This window comes from Lathyrus oleraceus, chromosome 5, assembly GCF_024323335.1.
Source record: "Lathyrus oleraceus cultivar Zhongwan6 chromosome 5, CAAS_Psat_ZW6_1.0, whole genome shotgun sequence".
Classification (NCBI taxonomy): domain Eukaryota; kingdom Viridiplantae; phylum Streptophyta; class Magnoliopsida; order Fabales; family Fabaceae; genus Lathyrus; species Lathyrus oleraceus.
This window is the reverse complement of record NC_066583.1, coordinates 566,539,920-566,558,077: the sequence shown is the minus strand read 5'-3', so window position 1 is coordinate 566,558,077 and position 18,158 is coordinate 566,539,920. Positions and strand designations below refer to the sequence as shown.

The following is an 18,158-nucleotide window of genomic DNA, read 5'->3' as shown; positions in this document are numbered from 1 at the left end:
GACTAAATCTCTGCCATCACTACAAACGGTCGTTTTTCACCTCTATATAAATAACGGCGAACCACTTTGAGAGACACACCTGAACGCACAGAATTACTCTACTCTCTCTCTCTAATCTTTCACGAGCTTTTGCTCATAACGTGAAATTTCTTATCTGCTCTAATTGTTGTAATACTTGCTTTATCCTAGAAGCACTCTAGATTACAAATTTTGTTTTTACCTCAATTGTTTATTTCCTCAAGTGACTCTGCGCAGTTTGTATACTTGAGAGGACTAAGAGATCTTTCTCTTAGACGTTGGTTGTAATAATCTTTCAAGGTTAGTGGATTAAGTCCTTGTTGAAGGCGAAATCACCTTGGCCGGGTGGACTGGAGTAGCTTTGTGTTATAAGCGAACCAATATAAAATCCTGTGTGATTTTATTTTGCAAAAACGCTTATTTTCCAAAACAATTCAAACCCCCCTTTCTTGTTTTTCTCACCTTCAAATGATGATGTGACCCTTGAGAATAATCTTGTGAGTGATGATGATCATGTCCATGAAGATGCTGAGGTTAATAATGTTTTAACCCATGTTGGTGTTATTAATAAACATGGTGAGAAAATAAAATTTGTATCAAAAGGAAAGAAGGATCATACAATAGAAGACGTGGAGAAAAATGTTGAGACATTGTGTGAAGATATGGTAAGTAATGATGAAAGCATATTTATGGGGTGTGCTATTAATATCAAGGTATATAAATTGTTTACCAATGGCACATGATTTATAGATGATGTGACTCCCCATGAAGATGAGGATTTTGATCTCATTGGTCTTGATGTGGAGCAAGTTGTTAATGATAAATCAGAATATACTATGTTGTCTACTAAAGAAGATGGAACTTTTTATGATGTTGAAACTTTTTCTCCTATTAACCATCCTGGACCCATCATATTGATACCAAACCTGTTATGTATTGTGAAGCTCAAACTTTATCATATGGATGTAAAAAGTACCTTTCTCAATAGGTACTTGAACACGGATGCTAATATGGATGCTACTACTAATATCAACAACATGAAGGGTGTCAATACGGAAGACAATGCAAATATAATGATAGTTCCCATTTATGTTGAAGAGACTGTGTTGTGTAGGGTGTTTACTAAGATGTTAGAGTATTGTGTTCAACAAATGCAGCCTGAATTTGAGTTGGGCATGGTAGGAGATGTTACATACTTTCCTGATTTTCAAGTGAAGCAATGAAGGACTACACATTTGATTCCCAAGATATATATGCTGGAAGTACTTAAACTTAACTGTTGTGGAGTAACCAAATGCTCAAATATGTCACCCAATATGGTAATGAAGATATCAACCAGGATGTGTCAGACAACATGTATGACATGTTAGTGATTGAGTTTCCAACTCAGAGGAAAGATGATTATGTTGCCCTTGTTAATTATGAAGAGAATAAAAAACTCGTTCAAACAAGTGAATCTGAGATAGATGTTGAAGCATATGTCCAGAACATTGTGTCCACCTTAAAGAGAAAGGTTGGTGGGAAGAGAATTATTATGAATGTCACCTCTGCTCACAAGGATAATGTGTCATGCCATTCTGAAACAAGTATCCAGAAGTGAAAGTATGTTTTTCAAGGAAGTATTACAGCTGAAAAAGAGCTAGGTAAAAAAGCTTTAGATTGCCAAGAAATCATGAAAGCTGCTAGGCTAATGAAGACTATTACTGATGTTGATCCTTGCTATGAAAAACTGGTCATGGATTTTATCATGAACATTATTGCTATGTGTAATATTGAAGGAAACAAGGAGTATAAAATGGTGTATGATAGAGGAAAGTGTGTGAAGCTTTCACCATCAGTTGTTAGTTGATTGGGAAGAAGCAAGGTTTCCTTTATTGACAAGACTATGACCAAGGAAAAAGGAGTTAAGGAAGAAGAAATAACTGCAAATGAAGATGCATAAGAACTTTATGTTAAAGCACTGATGTATTATGAATTTATGGAGCTTCATATTGTTACTCAGTTGTTAAAGACAGTGCTAGAGCTTGTTATCCTAGGTTAATAAAGACAATGCATCTCAATCAGATTTGTTGCTATATTTTAGCAATATATTTATGTGGATTTGTTTTATTAAATTGGATGTAATCCATTCAATTTAAATTGGAGATTTAAATTTGAATTTGAATCATAACAAGTCATAGATTTTGGATATTTTTGTGGAAGAACAAATCACAACCAAATCTTCTATATTTTTGGACGTGATCATGCACATAGGAAAAAGCCCAGAAGAAACATTGCTATTTAAGGAGACTCGAACCTTATGTTTGAGGTGTGCATGTTTTAAAGATTCCATGTGTTAGGGTTTATTTTTTGAGTCTTTGTTTATATTTTTATGCACCACTCTAGCGTCTACATTCATATCTTAAGGCATAAAGTTGGTTTGTTAGTTGAGTTGTAAATATTTGTTCCAAGACACTAATACTAAAAGCTTGAGAATAAAGTGTTTTATGTTACTTGTACACCACACTATTGCTTTATTAACTTGACATAGTTGTTGGTTTGTCTTAGTTGAGTTGTAAATTCAACATTCAATATCGTTGTTATGGAAGTTGATTATTTAGGATAAATGATTGAGAGAAAGTGAGAGGGCTTCTCATATTTAGGAGGAAACCTAAATAGAAATTCACTAGGATTAGGAAGAGACATTAAACATCACATGGTTGATGTTTCTATAAGACTAATTGTACTAATTCAAGTTAGTGGATCTCCTTTCTTGGATAGAGTGCCCCCCCAGATGTAAGTGTATTTTCACCTAACTGTATTAACATAATTGTGTAACTGGTTTTTAGTTTCTAGTATACAATGTCCCAAACATCGTATCTGACATTTATCCCTAGAATCTGTCATTTTTCATAAACCAGTGTACGTGTTATCCCAAACATCTGGTCCAACACCTGCACTCATAAGAACAAAATTTCACTTATCAATTGTGTTATGCAAGCAATCAATTTTGTTTTTTAAAAGGTTGAATTTTTACACTTGATAGTTTCACCAGAGTTCCCATAAAAGGGAGAATAAGTGGAATGAGAGTTTTAAATTAAAAGACTTTGTTTTTCTTTAAGAGAGACTATTTTTTCCTACAAGTTTTTATTTTATTTTTCAAGAGAAGAAATAGTTGACTTAGAGAAAGAAACAATATTTTTTAATTTACTCGACTCATTATTTAAACTTTTTATATATGAGGAATATCTTATTATAAGTAAATTCAGAGTTGGATTATTTATCTCATTTTCTTTGTGGTCTGTCATGAGACATATGTGGATTTCTTCCTCTTTTCTAGATTCATCGGATAAGTCAATGTCTTAGTCATCTCATGTAATTTAAGCTATTTTCTATCCTTTTTCAGGTCTTTTGTATCTACTAGAGTTTATTTGATTATGCGAGCATTCAAACTTTTATTTGTCATTTTTTTCCACATTGGAGGCATGCTGGCACAAAGGTTGATATTTCTTTAGTTTCTTATGACCATTTGGAGGATGTTTTTTTTATGTCTTGGGAATTACTTGATTCTTTTAAATATGAGATATATGTCTTCATCACTTTCACTTTTACAGTCTTTATCTTCTGACTCCATGTCTTTGACATCCGTAACCTTTAGTGCAAGACTTTTCCTGTTCTTACAACCTTCTTCATTCTTAGCTAACATTTTTAGTATCATGTCATATTCCTGCAAATTTCCAAACAAGGTAGCCAAATCCATATACGATTAATCTTTAGATTCATAAAACTAAGTGACTTTAGGTTTCCGACTACAGTTTAGACATATAAGGACTTTTTTAATTAAATATTTATTTAGAAAAGTTTTGACGAGAGTTCTCAAGTGATTAAAAAGAAGAATAAATCGTTTTCCATATGTTGAATATTTTCCTTATGTTTCATTCTAAACAAATCATACTCATGGATCAATGCGTACATTCTACACTTTTACATTGATTGTACCTTCATGGATAACTTGAAGAGTGTCCCACATTTATTTTGCAAAATTATAACGTGAAAAAAATGCATCCATGTCTAAAGCAATAAGGATGATAGTCTTTTCTTTCAGATTGTACTGTATTTCTCCTTATCCTCTTTGGTCCAGACTTCTCTAGGTTTGTTTTCCATAACACCATTAATTAGATTTGTGAGAACAAAGAGACTATTTTTTTACAGCAGCCAAGATATCACAATTCAACCCCTCTATAAATATTTTCATATTCTCTTTCGAATAAGTATACCCTTTTCCATTAAAAGATGAAACTTTGATTAATGAATCATTTAAGTCATTCCTACCTCATGAGATAATTAATATTATAACAGGAGTTAAACTTTAATGTCACTTCTCAAATAAGCAACTTCAAACACAAGAGGGAAAAGAATCATGTTAATTGATTTTTGAAAAAGGTTAATTTTAAGTTGATTGATTTTAAGAAGAGAGAAGAAGCAAGTATTAGACAGTGGAAAAATAAAAAATAGAAATTAAAGAGATAGAGTTAGAGAAATCACACCATAAATTATATTGGTTCGACCTTTAACCACGTGACTTACTTCATTCACTACAAGTTTTCTCTTGAGATTTCCACTATCAATAACTTGAGCGTTTACACAAGATTAACCCAACAACCCTCCTTACACTAATATTTTTTTACCAAGTTTAGCTTGCAACCTTAATTATAAATTCACAAGAGTAATAAGCGCTTGTATTACACTATCAACACAATAACATAATTACACAACTCTCAATATAAATCTTTCACTTTATCATTTCTAAAGAAATGCATAGTATATAAAAATGATTTTAGAAGAAGAATGAGTGAGATATGAGAGTAGTAAGTTAAAATAATTTGTACTTTATAAGTGAGTAAAATACTCCTTTATATAGAAAATTATTTTAGCTAAAAAGGCAACAATTTATGGGTCTGACCACTCTCTAATTGATTAGGTTACGACGTTAATCAATTAGAGATAGACAAAATAGGAAACCCTACACCAGGTTTGCTCTTTAATTGATTATTTTGCTTCATGATCGATTAAGAGACAAACTCGCTCCTTAATCTGTTACATGAAGAATCTAATCAATTAGACAACAAGTTTTATTTTCTTAAATGGTTAGAATTTCTTCTCAATTGATTAAGCAATTGCTAGGATTGTTTTTTGGAAGAAATATGATATAGGTGAAGAGTTTGAAAATATTTTAGTGTGTGTGTACATCACCTTAGTACTTTAAGAGCCACTCTTTCTTATTTACACACTAATGATCCAAACTAGATAAAATAAAAGATAATACACAAGATCATATGAGAGCTTGCATAACCTTTAATTCCTTTGATGTTTTTCTTAGTAATTGATTCTCTTGCACCAACCATTAGAACCTTATCACTTTTTTATTCACTTTAATCTCTTTCTTCCTTGATGATGCTCATAATAGTTTTGCATTAGTCCATTTTGTCATCATCAAAATCTATTATACATGTTAAACATGCAAAGCCACATTATATCCTTAAAAACTTATCAATTGTGCCATGGTTTAACATTGGAACTCTTCCATACATCTACTTAGGATTTCAAATCTTCAAAGGCAAGTAAAAAATTTCTCATCTTTAACTTATTGTTGACAAAGTTAAATCAAAGTTCTCAACCTATAAAGCTTATCTTATCTCTATTGCTACAAGGGTCCGGTTAGTCATAAGTGTGGTTCAAAGCATACTTATTTACACCTTTAACATCTACTTTTATCCTTTTATTTTAATCAAATATACAGTTAGATCCTTTGTGTGGAGAACCTTTGATTCAACATCTAAATATTCATGCAAGGATTTACCATTCGTTCCTTTCAACAGTTAATAATTTTATTTATAATGCTAGCTAAAATATCTCTGTGCATATTCTCCAAGCCTATCTTTTTGTGTGTACAGACAATGGTTCAATAAGTTTCAATTTCTCTGATTGATAAATATGATAAACTCTTATGGAAGCATACTAATGTCAATAATCCTTATTTTAAAGAAGCCTACTTGTTTCATAGCCCTGTCGGTCAGAATGTTGGATAAGCCAAAGTTATTTGGCACATTGTCAATCCTCGTTACAGTTGAAGATATCTGGCACATTGTCAACATCTATCTAATTTCGAATAAAATGCAACACTAATGCAACATCTATTGACAATCTTGGTCTAGCTTCTTATGAGGGGAATCTCTATGGACAAGAATTATGATTTTCTATGTGCTTTTACTTCAAACATTGAAATCACCTTTACTTTTAATGCTAAACTTATTATTATTTTTGAATAAAAAAAGCCATTTCATTAAGAGATAACAACAGAGTACAAATTTGGAGCATAATCAAATGTGGATATGAATCCCAACCAAGTTCTAGATCATATTACATTACCAATCCCAATCAAATGGCGGACTTCAACATTAAGGTTCCTACCAACAAGCATAACAGAAGCTTCTGCAAAATTCTTTAGAAACACTATGCAATCAAGGGTTATGGGTTCAAGAACGGTGCATACCTTAATCATATTCACACAGTCAACCATGATGATGGCGTAAGAATGAACCAGGATCGTCTTCAATTTTAACTCCATTGCTACCGAATTCCCCACCTAAGAGCTAACACTTCTGCAATGCTAGGTTCCATAAAACTCTCGGTTTTCTTGCTTGCAGACAACACTACTCTCTTCTCGTTGTCTTTAATTACACACCCCAAAACCACAAAGCCATTAGGAAAACACCCAACATCCACATGAATTGTATGAAAATCCTATGGACAATTGAGCATATCACCTGTCTCAATAAATTTCTTTCTCACACTCAAGCATGAGTTAGATTTGTTGAATTCCAATACATACTCCACAACGCTTCTCGCTATAACATCTAGAACATGAGCCTCATTCTTAAACACCCATATTAGAAAGGTTGGTTTTTTTCTTTGACTTGAATGTAATTTAAAACTTATTAATCACTATAATCACACTTAACAATCTCTATTCATTGTTCTCTCTGAATTCTCCTATGCACACCCCTCTTTAATTGAGAAAAATAAAAATAGATGGTTAATATAAAGTAATTTAAGATCGACAGTCTATCAAGAATCGTCCATTTTTCCATGATACACATTTAAAAATCACTCAGAAGTTAGAAGTTAGATTACGTGGTAAAATAATACTAATCTAGTCCTATTTATAAAAAAAGCACTTTTTGAATTTATTAAATAATCAATATATTTAAAAATCTAAATTATTTATTTATTTATAAATAAGACTAGAGAGACAAACTTTTTTATTTAATATTAATATTAAGTTAATTTATATTAATAATGATATACTTTAAATTCTTATCTATATATACCATATTTTATGAAAAATATTATTAATATAAGATTGTTTTCTTTGTTCCACCCTAATTTAAAATAACTCATATTTTTATGAATGAATCCACACAAAAGGTTAAAGTGTACTCATATGTCATCATTGTTATTCCATAACTAGCCACTTCGGCAGTTGTAAACCACGATACTAACGGGGACCAATAAACTCCAACATTCATTTAATCACATTATTTAATTATTAATAAAAATAATAAAATTAAATTCATTGTATAAAAATCTGTAAATAAAAAAAAATCTGTTGTTTTTGATAATGAACAAGACGTGTCAATAGAGATGAACGAGGTTAGTTTTAGGTTGAATTGAACTGGAAGTAACAACTTTGAAACAAATTATTCCAACACCAACACAACAACACCAACACAACAACACAACACAATCTCAAACGTGAAAACATTAACAAAAACAAAACAAAAAACATTTATTTTTTCATATATTAAACAAAAATAAATAATAATTCTTTAGAGACGTAAACGAAGACTCTTTTAAATTTCACAAATTCATTTTGCTTCTTCTTTCTTTTCTTCGTTATCCATTTACCAATTCTAATCTCTTTCTCTCTCTAGCTTTTTCTCTCTCTCACTTTCTCTCTCGTCAGATCTTCTTCCCCCGTTTCTCCGGCGATTTTTTTGGCTGCGCTCATTTGTTCAACCGTATTTCTTCGTACATAACATGCGTAACTTTTTCAATTCGTGAAGTTTCGTTCATTTTTTTTGTTGGTTTTGATTTTTTTTTTTGTGATTAGTTCAATCATTGTTATTTGATTTTTGATTAGTACTATCAGAATCATTGTTTATATTTTAGAGAGAAAACGTGAAGGAAGAAAAATCGGTTGTTGATTGATTGAAGAAAATTCCGAAAAAATTTGGCCCTTTTTTTTGTCGTTTGGTGGTTTTCTTTGTTTTTTAGTGCCTCCAAACAGAAATTGAAAAAAAAAAGGGAACAAATTTGATCTGGGGTGGTTGTGTTTTTTGTGGTTGTGATTGAAAATTTAGGGTGAGGGGAAGGAATTGGAGACACGTGTGTGACGTGGTGGTGGATTGAAGGGAAGATAATTTGGTGGTGTTATGATTGAAGGTGAATTTGAAGAATCATTGATAGTTGCTGTGTTGTGGTTTGGTGTTATTTTGGTTGATGGGGATGAGGAATGATGGGCAGAAACAACAGGTTCTTCACCAGGGGGGTGTTGGTGTTGGTGGCAGAACCAATGGTTTTATTCCTAGCTCGTTTCGCGCTCTCTCGAGTTACCTGAGGATTGTTTCCTCGGGTGCTTCTACCGTTGCACGGTCTGCTGCGTCTGTTGCTTCGTCGATTGTGGACAGGGATGATGTTGCTGATCATGATCAGGTGTGTGAGAGTAGGTTTTATATGATTTTAAGTGATATTAAGATAATTAGTTGCTTGGTTATCATCATTGTAAGCTTGTCGCGTTTATTGGTTTAGATTTTGATTTTTTTTTGAGGTTTATTGGCTGTTTATTTTCAGTTAAATATAATTTAATGTATGCATTGACGTAATAGATTAAATCTGATTACTTATCTCACCGCCTGGATTGGGGTTCTTCTAATCAATAGGTGGCAGAAGGCATAATCTGTTTAGTTGTTGATTTTATGTTAGTTCATATTCATACTTGGTATTTGAGGAATGCCGAGTGTATTTGATTTACAATTCTTATCTCATTGTAATTTTCTTGCTTGAATTTCTTACGTGGAAGTTTTAAATAAAAAAGTGTGGTGCAATTTTTTTAGTGAAGTTTGAGGTTATTATGTGTGCAATTTCTTTTGGGGAAGAGTAGTGATACTATCTTGGGGTTTTCGATTTGTCGTTTGGAGTGATGACTCATTTCAATGCTCATCTTTGTATAGGTGATCTGGGCCGGGTTTGATCAGTTGGAGGGTGAGGGTGATATTGTTCAACAAGTGCTTCTTCTAGGCTATCGGTCTGGGTTTCAGGTTTGGCATGTTGATGAATCAAACAATGTCCGGGACCTTGTTTCCAAACACGGCGGTCCTGTTTCTTTTATGCAAATGGTTCCAAATCCAATTGCATCGAAAAAATCAGAAGACAAGTTTGCAAGCAGCCGCCCGTTGTTGGTCGTTTGTGCTGACGGGCTCTTTGCTGGCGGGAGCAATGTTAAGGATGGGTTGACTGGTCCTAACGGAACCACATCAAACTCCCATGACCAAATGAATGGCAACTATATGCCAACTACTGTTCAGTTTTATTCAATGAAATCCCACTCATATGTTCATGTAATGAAGTTCAGATCTGTTGTTTATTCTGTACGGTGCAGTTCTCGAATAGTTGCCGTTTCTCAATCCACTCAGGTATATTGTCTAATATCTTTGACTATCATTTTTAGGGTTCTATTCTACGGAGTAATTAAACCGCATTTTTACTACCTGATTTGTGAAATGTTAAATGGAGCAATGGTTTATTTTGCAGATACATTGTTTTAATGCTACAACTTTAGAAAGGGAATATACTTTACTTACCAATCCAATAGTGATGAGTTCTCCTGGATCTGGAGGCATAGGCTATGGACCACTTGCGGTGGGTCCAAGATGGCTGGCTTATAGTGGAAGCCCAGTTGCGGTATCCACTTCCAGCCATGTCAGCCCGCAGCATTTAACACCTTCTGCAAGCTTTCCTGGTTTTTCTTCAAATGGGGGGAGCTTGATTGCACACTATGCCAAAGAGTCAAGCAAGCATCTTGCTACCGGGATTGTGACCCTTGGAGATATGGGATATAAGAAACTTTCCAGATACTGTTCTGAAAACAATGGTTCACTACAATCGGCGAATTCTGGATCAAAGGTCAATGGAAGCATTAATGGCCATTCGGCAGATTTAGATAACATTGGAATGGTAAATAGTATTCTTTTTTTATTTGGTGTTAGTTTATCAATGGAGTTATATATATTGTTAGTAAAGTTTTGATTCAAATCTTGTTTCGAACATGGTGATATTTTTATGGACATAGTGGTTTGTCGCAATTTAACACTTGCGTTTTGTTTTACCACAGGTTGTGAGGATCATATATATAAAAATTTTGGTCCATGATGCTTACTTCTTTAACAAGGCAACTAATGTTTTTGCATTTCTTACTATTATTTTATGTGGAAATAACTGTCATTGTTCACTTTCAGGTCATTGTTAAAGATATTGTCTCTAAAAATGTTGTTGCCCAATTTCGAGCTCATAAAAGTCCGATTTCAGCTTTATGTTTTGATCCTAGTGGCACCATATTAGTGACCACTTCTGTTCAGGGTCATAACATAAACGTTTTCAAGATTATGCCTGTGCGTGAGAATTCTTCAGCATCTGATGCCGGTCCTTCTTACGTTCATTTATACAGGCTGCAACGTGGTTTTACAAATGCGGTGAGTGCACGCTTATTCTCACTTGTCCTCTGATTTAATATATAATCATTTTCATTTTATAAATCTGTATTCGACTTCCCAGGTTATACAAGATATCAGTTTCAGTGACGACAGCAAGTGGATTATGATTAGTTCCTCGAGGGGCACTAGCCATCTATTTGCCATAAATCCTCAAGGAGGATACGTAAATATTCAGTCTAATGATGATAGTCTTGCCACAAAAAATAGTGGATTAAGCACTACGACTAATCAAGTAGTTCGCCGGTCTCCTATGTCAGCCGTTCAAATGCCTAAACAGCAGAGCCTGTACGTGGGTGGCCCTCCGATCACACTCTCCGTAGTAAGCAGAATTAGGAATGGGACTAATGGTTGGAGAGGCACGGTAAGTGGCGCCGCTGCAGCTGCAACTGGTAGGAAGAGTTCGCTTTCTGGGGCTATTGCTTCGTCTTTTCGTATTTGTAAAGGAAGTAGAGCCATGTACGGGGATGTGAACAATTCCAAGGCAAATTATCACTTATTGGTCTTTTCACCTACTGGATCGATGATACAGTATGCTCTTCGGACAATAACTAGCCAAGATTCAGCTGTTGTTTCTGGATTATCTCCTGTTTATGAATCCACTCCACAGGCCGATGCAAGATTAGTGGTTGAGGCAATGCATAAATGGAATATATATCATAGTCGGAGAGAGCGAGAAGACAATGTTGACATATATGGCGAAAATGGAATTTCCGACAGCAGCAAAATATATCCAGAGGAAGTAGAGGAGAACATCATTAACCCTAAAATTAAAAACGGTGTCATAAAAGGGAATCCCTATGTCAAAGAAGAGCATCATTTGTATATTTCAGAAGCAGAACTTCAAATGCATCCAGTTCAGATTCCGTTATGGGCGAAGCAAGAGGTATATGATCTTATAATTTGAAATTGTTCTTTTACCGTCTAATTTACACCCTTTAGCTTGATTTTGAAATACATAATTCTGTTTCCAAACAGATATATTTTAATTCAATGCTGAAAGAGTCCACCATAATGGATGAAGAAGCTGCTTCAGGAGGAGAGTTTGAGATCGAAAGGATTCCAACTTGCATGATTGAAGCTAGACCAAAAGACTTGGTTCCAATTTTCAACTATATGCAGACCCCAAAATTACAACAAACAAGGTATAACAACAAATTGATTAAGTGATTATAACATTTAGATATTGGCCATTATGCTTAATATTCTACTTAAGCACAATGTGCAAAGTCACACGCGTTATATAGCTTACTTATTTATGTAACTAAATTATTAGGGCTCCTTCTATGGATAGCAAGATAAATGAACAAGTGTTGCATCGCGGTTCTGAGGTTTCTGGAAACGGTAGAATTTCACCTAGGCATATTTCAGAATCTCTCGAGCGCACGACTAATTATGGCGGTGAAATGACCAGTCATAAAAGTCAAATAGAAGGAACTGAGTGGAATAATCACGTGATGCCGGTAGAAACTAATGGCTTTGTAAATAACAATGACACCCTTAAACCAAATACTCAGCATGAGATTGTAAATAACAGGAGAGAGCACTTAAACACGGGGGCTCATCTCATGCGTGTAAATAGCAGCAACTCAAGCCCTGAAAATGAGGAACATCTTGAAGAAAATGAAGATGAATTTGATTGAAGGTAAATAATATATCCATTTCTGATTCATAAATCGTCGCGAGTTACGAGTTACGAATAATATCATATATTTTTGTGGAAATGTCTGATATATCTAGTGATGAATTTTGATTCAGGCATGGGAATATTCTTTCATTTGGCACTGGAGGCTAAATTAACACTGTTTATATAATGGTTGAAGAGGTAGAGAAGCTTGAGGAGTAAGGGATTGATAGCTACCATGCAAAGAAGTTGTGGATACTGCTCTGGTTTCTTTTTCTGTTTGACATTTGTAAATGACAGACAGACAAATGATGTATATCAAATAATTAGTTTTCAATTTGTAAATAATAGAATCATCACTTTTTTATTCTATTAATTAAATTGATTTCCCTATCATTATTATCATTGGGTTGATTTGATTGATTAGAAGTTATTTTTTAGGAACACAATATGTATTATAAGAATAAAGTCTTGTAATTTGTAAACTCAATGACAAATTCATCTTAAATCCAAAGTTTCATGTGGCTCCTTCCAGATTATATTTAGTTGGTCAATTGAAGAGTACCCAACAAAATATGATGTGATTATCATAAATTGCATTTTAGTGGATCTAAATAATAATATAAACTCCCACATAATAATAAATATTCAATAGATACATACATATCTTTGGGGGATAAGATCCATAATTGATTTAAGGCAGAGATTGCCCCGACAAAATCTGAGGTATTATGTAAGCGATTTTAATAAAGGGAATTTGTTAATGCCCCCTTATAAATTTCTTAATATATCTTATATCTTATATATTAGTTAAACATTATCTGAAAATTTTAAAATGTCCTTAAATTTTGGAGATGTTTTTTCAGACGTATTTAATTACAATTTAACGTTTAAATATTTTGGAGATGTATCTTCAAACTTATTTTGGAGATGCATCTGCGAAAGGTATTGGAGCTTAAATCGCAACAGAATCCATCTTCCTCATTTCTAAGAAAACTTAAAAGTTTATCAAACTCTCTCAATTTTTTTAATCAACCAAGTCTAAAATCAAACAATCAAGTTCAAAGGATTTTCAATCAACATCAAGGATATCAGAGACATCATTCAATACTGAAACAAAGTTCAAATTTGTAAGTTTTTGATAATTTTTTTGAGTTTTTGTGTAAATGAGTAGAAAATGATGATTTAGGTAAGAAATGAGTAGGAAATGCAAGAATGTTAGTTTATACATAATGTAAAACATGTTTGTTTGTTGAAAATCATGATTAAACCATTTATTTTGAGGTTTGTATGTCTGCATTACCGCCATTGATGACCTGAAGAGTTGTAGAAATTCTGGAGATGCATCTCCGGAAATTTTCAACATTTAGATTCATATTACCCAGAGATGCATCTCCGTAAATTATCAGTTTGTTTTTCTATTTATTTTCTTACTTGTATTGTTGCTTATACTAATTGCCTGGTTTAATTAAAAATATTATGGTTGATAGACATGATAGACTAAGGCACATGAGGATTGTACAATATGCGTTAGTGCGGCAGGAGACAAGTTAGATTTTAAAGGCTTCTGTTCACTCTGGCTATGTAGAGACATCTACTTCTGGGGCTCATGCTTCTTCATCTTCTTCTTCTCGTAGGAGACAGGTTTCACCTACCAACACATCACTCAATCCATCTTCCAGTAGGCGCCAGATTTCACCTGTTCAGGTGTCAGAGGTACCCGAGTCACCGATGGTACCAGAGGCACCAATGCCACCTCCGATAGATGATGCTTCTAAGCCAGTGCCACCTCCGGCTACTGATGCTGCTGAGCTAGTGCCACCTCCAGATGGTGAGGCTGTTGAGGATGATGAACCATAACCATTTGTAGGAGGTCCTGTAGAGTTGTCACTACTGCTTCTATACCCAGACCATACTTCCATACATATCTAAGACGGAGAGGTAACACTAGTAGGATTCAAACTTTCTATTTATGTTTATTAATATGTTACAAGTTTCTGACTTTGATTTATTTTTCTGTAGGACTGTGATCCGCTGAAGTTTATTAACCACAGACAAAAGATTACTAGCTTGCCTCAGCCAAATGAGGAGTGGTTTCAAAAAGCTTTGTCCCTATCTGAGATGAAGGATTTGTGCATGATCAATTATATTACGGTCAACCACGAGATGCTTAATGCATGCGTGAAGAGATGGCACACCGAGACCTCGTCATTTCATTCCCTTTTGGTGAGATGTCTATCACACTCGACAATGTCTTGTGTTTGCTACATCTTCTAATTAGGGGGAAACTTCTAGATCATGAGAGGATTAGTAAAGACGAGGCACTCGAGTTGATGGTAGACTATGTAGGAGTTGACACAGAGGTTGTGATGTCGGAGATGGAGAGAACCAAAGGGGCTCATGCTAGGTTTGAATTCCTGAAAAAGGTATATACATATGAGCTCCTTAGAGCACAACATGCTAGAGGTGATAATGAGCAGGTGGGACTCCATAAAGTGTATGCTATTATAGCATACCTGCTATATTTGGTTGGCATTGCGATTTTTGTGGACAAGAGTGCTACTTATACAGATCTCGTCTACCTACGGTACTTTGAGGACTTCAAGCGGATCCATGAGTACAACTGGGGGACCACTTGTTTGGTCTACTTGTACTCGAAGTTATCAGAGGGCTGTAGGTGCAAGATGAAGCAGGTCATAGGAAGCATCTGTTGGTGTAAGCCCTAGAGGCCAATACTTTTGGTACTTGTATCGAATTATTTATTAATAATAAAAGGCTTTTTCTTTATTATGTTTGTTTAATAAAGTCCCCAGAATAACTAGTCCGTTTATTGTATCAAGTGTGACTTAATCATGAGATCACATTAAACATAAGGACACTATTCTTAAAGTATCCGTAGTCGAGCTTTGTTGTGAAGTTGGATAATATTAAAGCATTAAGACTATTATATATATAGACTGATGATCACATCTCATGGATCATGGATAAGGAGTTATCAAGTCTTAAACATAAGTATGAATATTGGGAGTAATATTTATACTGGATTGATCCGCTATGAGAATACTATATAGAATGTTATGCTAAGTGTCATAAGTTATTCTCATGGTGATAATGGTGTATACCACCCTTTGACCTGAAACCAATATGGACCCTAGATGTGGAGTCGAGTGCCTTATTGCTGATCAAACATTGTCCATAATTGGATTACCATAAAGACAGTTGATGGGTACTCCACGAAGCATGCTGAGGGACATGAGTGACCTAGATGGAATTTGCCCATCCTGTGTAACAGGATAAATGTCTACGTGCCCAATATTGAATTGGACAAGGATGACACGGTCTATGCCTTGTGTTCAATATAGACATAAGGGTAAAAGAGTAATTATACACATAAGTATTATCACAAAAGGATTTGTCAGATCACATGACATTTTTGTGTCTTGGGTAGCAATGATGTGTTGCTAGATACCGCTCACTGTTTATTATGTTAAATACGTGATTTAATATAATTGCCAATGTCGCGAAAACCTACAGGGTCACACACAAAAGGACGAATTGATGAGAGATAGAGTAACTAAGGAACACCGTAAGATACAGTGCACTTAAGTGAATTGTAGAACATCGTAAGGTACGGTGTACTTAAGTAGAATACGAAATATGGTAAGGTACCACACACTTAAGTGATTTTGGCATATTATAAGATATGGGCCACATACACTTAAGTGGGTTTTTTTAGCTTGCAGCCCACACAAGTGGTTCTATAAATAGAACCCTTGTGCAGAAGCATTTGTGCAGTTGCAATTTCGTTTTTCTCTCTCTCTCTCTCTCTCACTCAAAGCCTTCATTGGTAGCAGCTAGCACTGAGATTGAAGGAATCCGTTCGTGTGGACTGAGTAGAGGCGTTGTCATCGTTCAACGTTCGTGATCGCTCTGTAGATCTGCATCAAAGGTTACAATCGCCACAAGAGGTAACGATTCTATCACTGATCATGCCCATTCGTAAGGATCACTAAAGGAGATTTTTTTTAAATTCCGCTGTGTTTTGGATCGCCCTTCTCCTTCAGCGTCACACTAATGATGGTAATATTTATTGTTCTTTTTATATTTTTGTGTCATTTTAATTTCATCTTTGCAACACCATTATTGATGATTCGTGTGTTCCAAACTTTTCAGGTTTGGATCCTCCAACACTTCCCGTGCATCTCCGATTGGGAATAAACATGGCAACATAACCCGTACCCGCAGGTACCCACCCAAACCCGCCCCGAAGTTGACGGGGAAAACCCGCTTTGACTAAGTTTGGGTTTGGGTTTGGTTTTTCCTCGATTATCAAATATGGGGACGTGCCGGGTAATGAGGACACTCGTACCCATCCTGAACCCTCCCCGTTTATTTTATTATGTACATTATTATTTATTTGTGATGATTTAGAATATTAAATAAGTGGCCAATGTTTTAATATTTTGATTTGTTTAATTATTTAAAATATTTGAAATGTATGTATGGAATTTTTTTAGATTATTTTATTTTATTTGTAATGTAATTTGATTTAAAAATAAATAAATATTTCTATTAAAAAAATTCATTTCACTAAATGGATGGTGGCGGGACGGGGATACCCGAACCCAATCCGAATCCGTTTGGGACGAGTTTGAGTTTTAATCCTCCATCACCGTTTGGGTCTGGGGTGGGGAACATGAATTGTTTGAGGAATCGGGTTTTGGTTTGGAGGAGGTAAAAACCGTCCCCGACCCGCCCCATTGCCATGCCTAGCTGGGAAGGTGTAGCGACTTACATTGAGGATATGCCACATGCTACTGCATTTTCCTCGCTCAGAGGGAACCAGGAGATAAAATCGTTCAGAGTGTATCTTGATCGATTGGTTGCCGAGGACATGCACTTCAATAACTATGTCGATCACCGTGAGACGCGACCATTTGATGATATAGTTCTGTACTCGAGATGGTTGGCTTGCATATCACGTCTCGCTGCTCCTCATCTGCCAGAGCGCATGATGTGGCAGTTCGGATACACTCAGACCATTCCCAAACACCTTGTTGTCTCTGCTCCCCTTGCTTTGACACGTAGACAGATGGATGCCATGTTCGATGATTATGAGAGTCATCTGGTACCGGAGGAGACACATAGTACCATGACTGAGAGCGACCGGAGCTACGTCGACAAGTACATCAGATGGTTCTTCAGGGTGTCACATTCGTATATGGTGCAGGCTTCTCTAGGAGATCCATTGAGGCCAACTCATCAGGAGATACTAGAGGAGAAACATGCACAATTAGATAATGCTGAGGTTATCTTGCCTAGACGTCATTGCATAATGGAGATGCGTAGACATGCATTGACATAGGTATCTTCCCTGACGGGTCTGATGTAAGGCATGTCCTAGATGCCGTCATGACGGAGGCACGAGAGACATTGATGTATCAGAGACAACGCCAGAGGATGAGAGGTATTGAAGGCCGAAGAGGAAGAGGAGATGTAGTCTGACATACGCAGTAATGCAATAGTATATAGTAGTTATATTTTGAATTCATTATAGATTGTATTTTATTTTCACTTTATGCTACTTTATCGTGTATTTCGACTTTAATTATATATGTCATATTTGAACCATCTAGATTTATATACGTCACTTTTGCATATTGATTGTATGGTGTAAATCTCGTCACATAACATGACACATAACGTTT

At 35.0% G+C, this 18,158-nt stretch overlaps 3 protein-coding genes across 5 annotated transcripts; all 3 read left to right on the top strand.

The window, feature by feature from the left end:
* Positions 1-7,750: 7,750 nt before the first annotated feature.
* LOC127086490 (autophagy-related protein 18f) lies at positions 7,751-12,855 on the top strand. Of its 3 annotated transcripts, XR_007789491.1 has the most exons (9): positions 7,753-8,772; positions 9,291-9,752; positions 9,871-10,293; positions 10,575-10,808; positions 10,891-11,712; positions 11,805-11,971; positions 12,103-12,289; positions 12,364-12,471; positions 12,585-12,855. XR_007789491.1 is itself a non-coding variant. In XM_051027264.1 (8 exons), the coding sequence occupies exons 1-7, from the start codon at positions 8,560-8,562 to the stop codon at positions 12,467-12,469; spliced, it is 2,427 nt and encodes an 808-aa protein (XP_050883221.1). In that variant the 5' UTR covers positions 7,751-8,559; the 3' UTR covers positions 12,470-12,471; positions 12,585-12,855. The 3 variants fall into 3 exon arrangements, 2 of the variants coding, with proteins under 2 accessions (XP_050883221.1, XP_050883220.1); XM_051027264.1 differs by lacking the exon at positions 12,103-12,289 and having other exon boundaries at positions 7,751-8,772; XM_051027263.1 differs by having other exon boundaries at positions 7,755-8,772; positions 12,103-12,471.
* Positions 12,856-14,639: 1,784 nt separating this feature from the next.
* On the top strand, positions 14,640-15,176 carry LOC127082098 (protein MAINTENANCE OF MERISTEMS-like). Its single transcript, XM_051022326.1, has one exon. It carries the CDS (start codon positions 14,640-14,642, stop codon positions 15,174-15,176), a length of 537 nt encoding a protein of 178 aa, XP_050878283.1.
* Positions 15,177-17,215: 2,039 nt separating this feature from the next.
* LOC127082097 (uncharacterized) lies at positions 17,216-17,815 on the top strand. Its single transcript, XM_051022325.1, has one exon. The coding sequence runs from the start codon at positions 17,216-17,218 to the stop codon at positions 17,813-17,815; it is 600 nt and encodes a 199-aa protein (XP_050878282.1).
* The last annotated feature ends 343 nt before the right edge of the window (positions 17,816-18,158 follow it).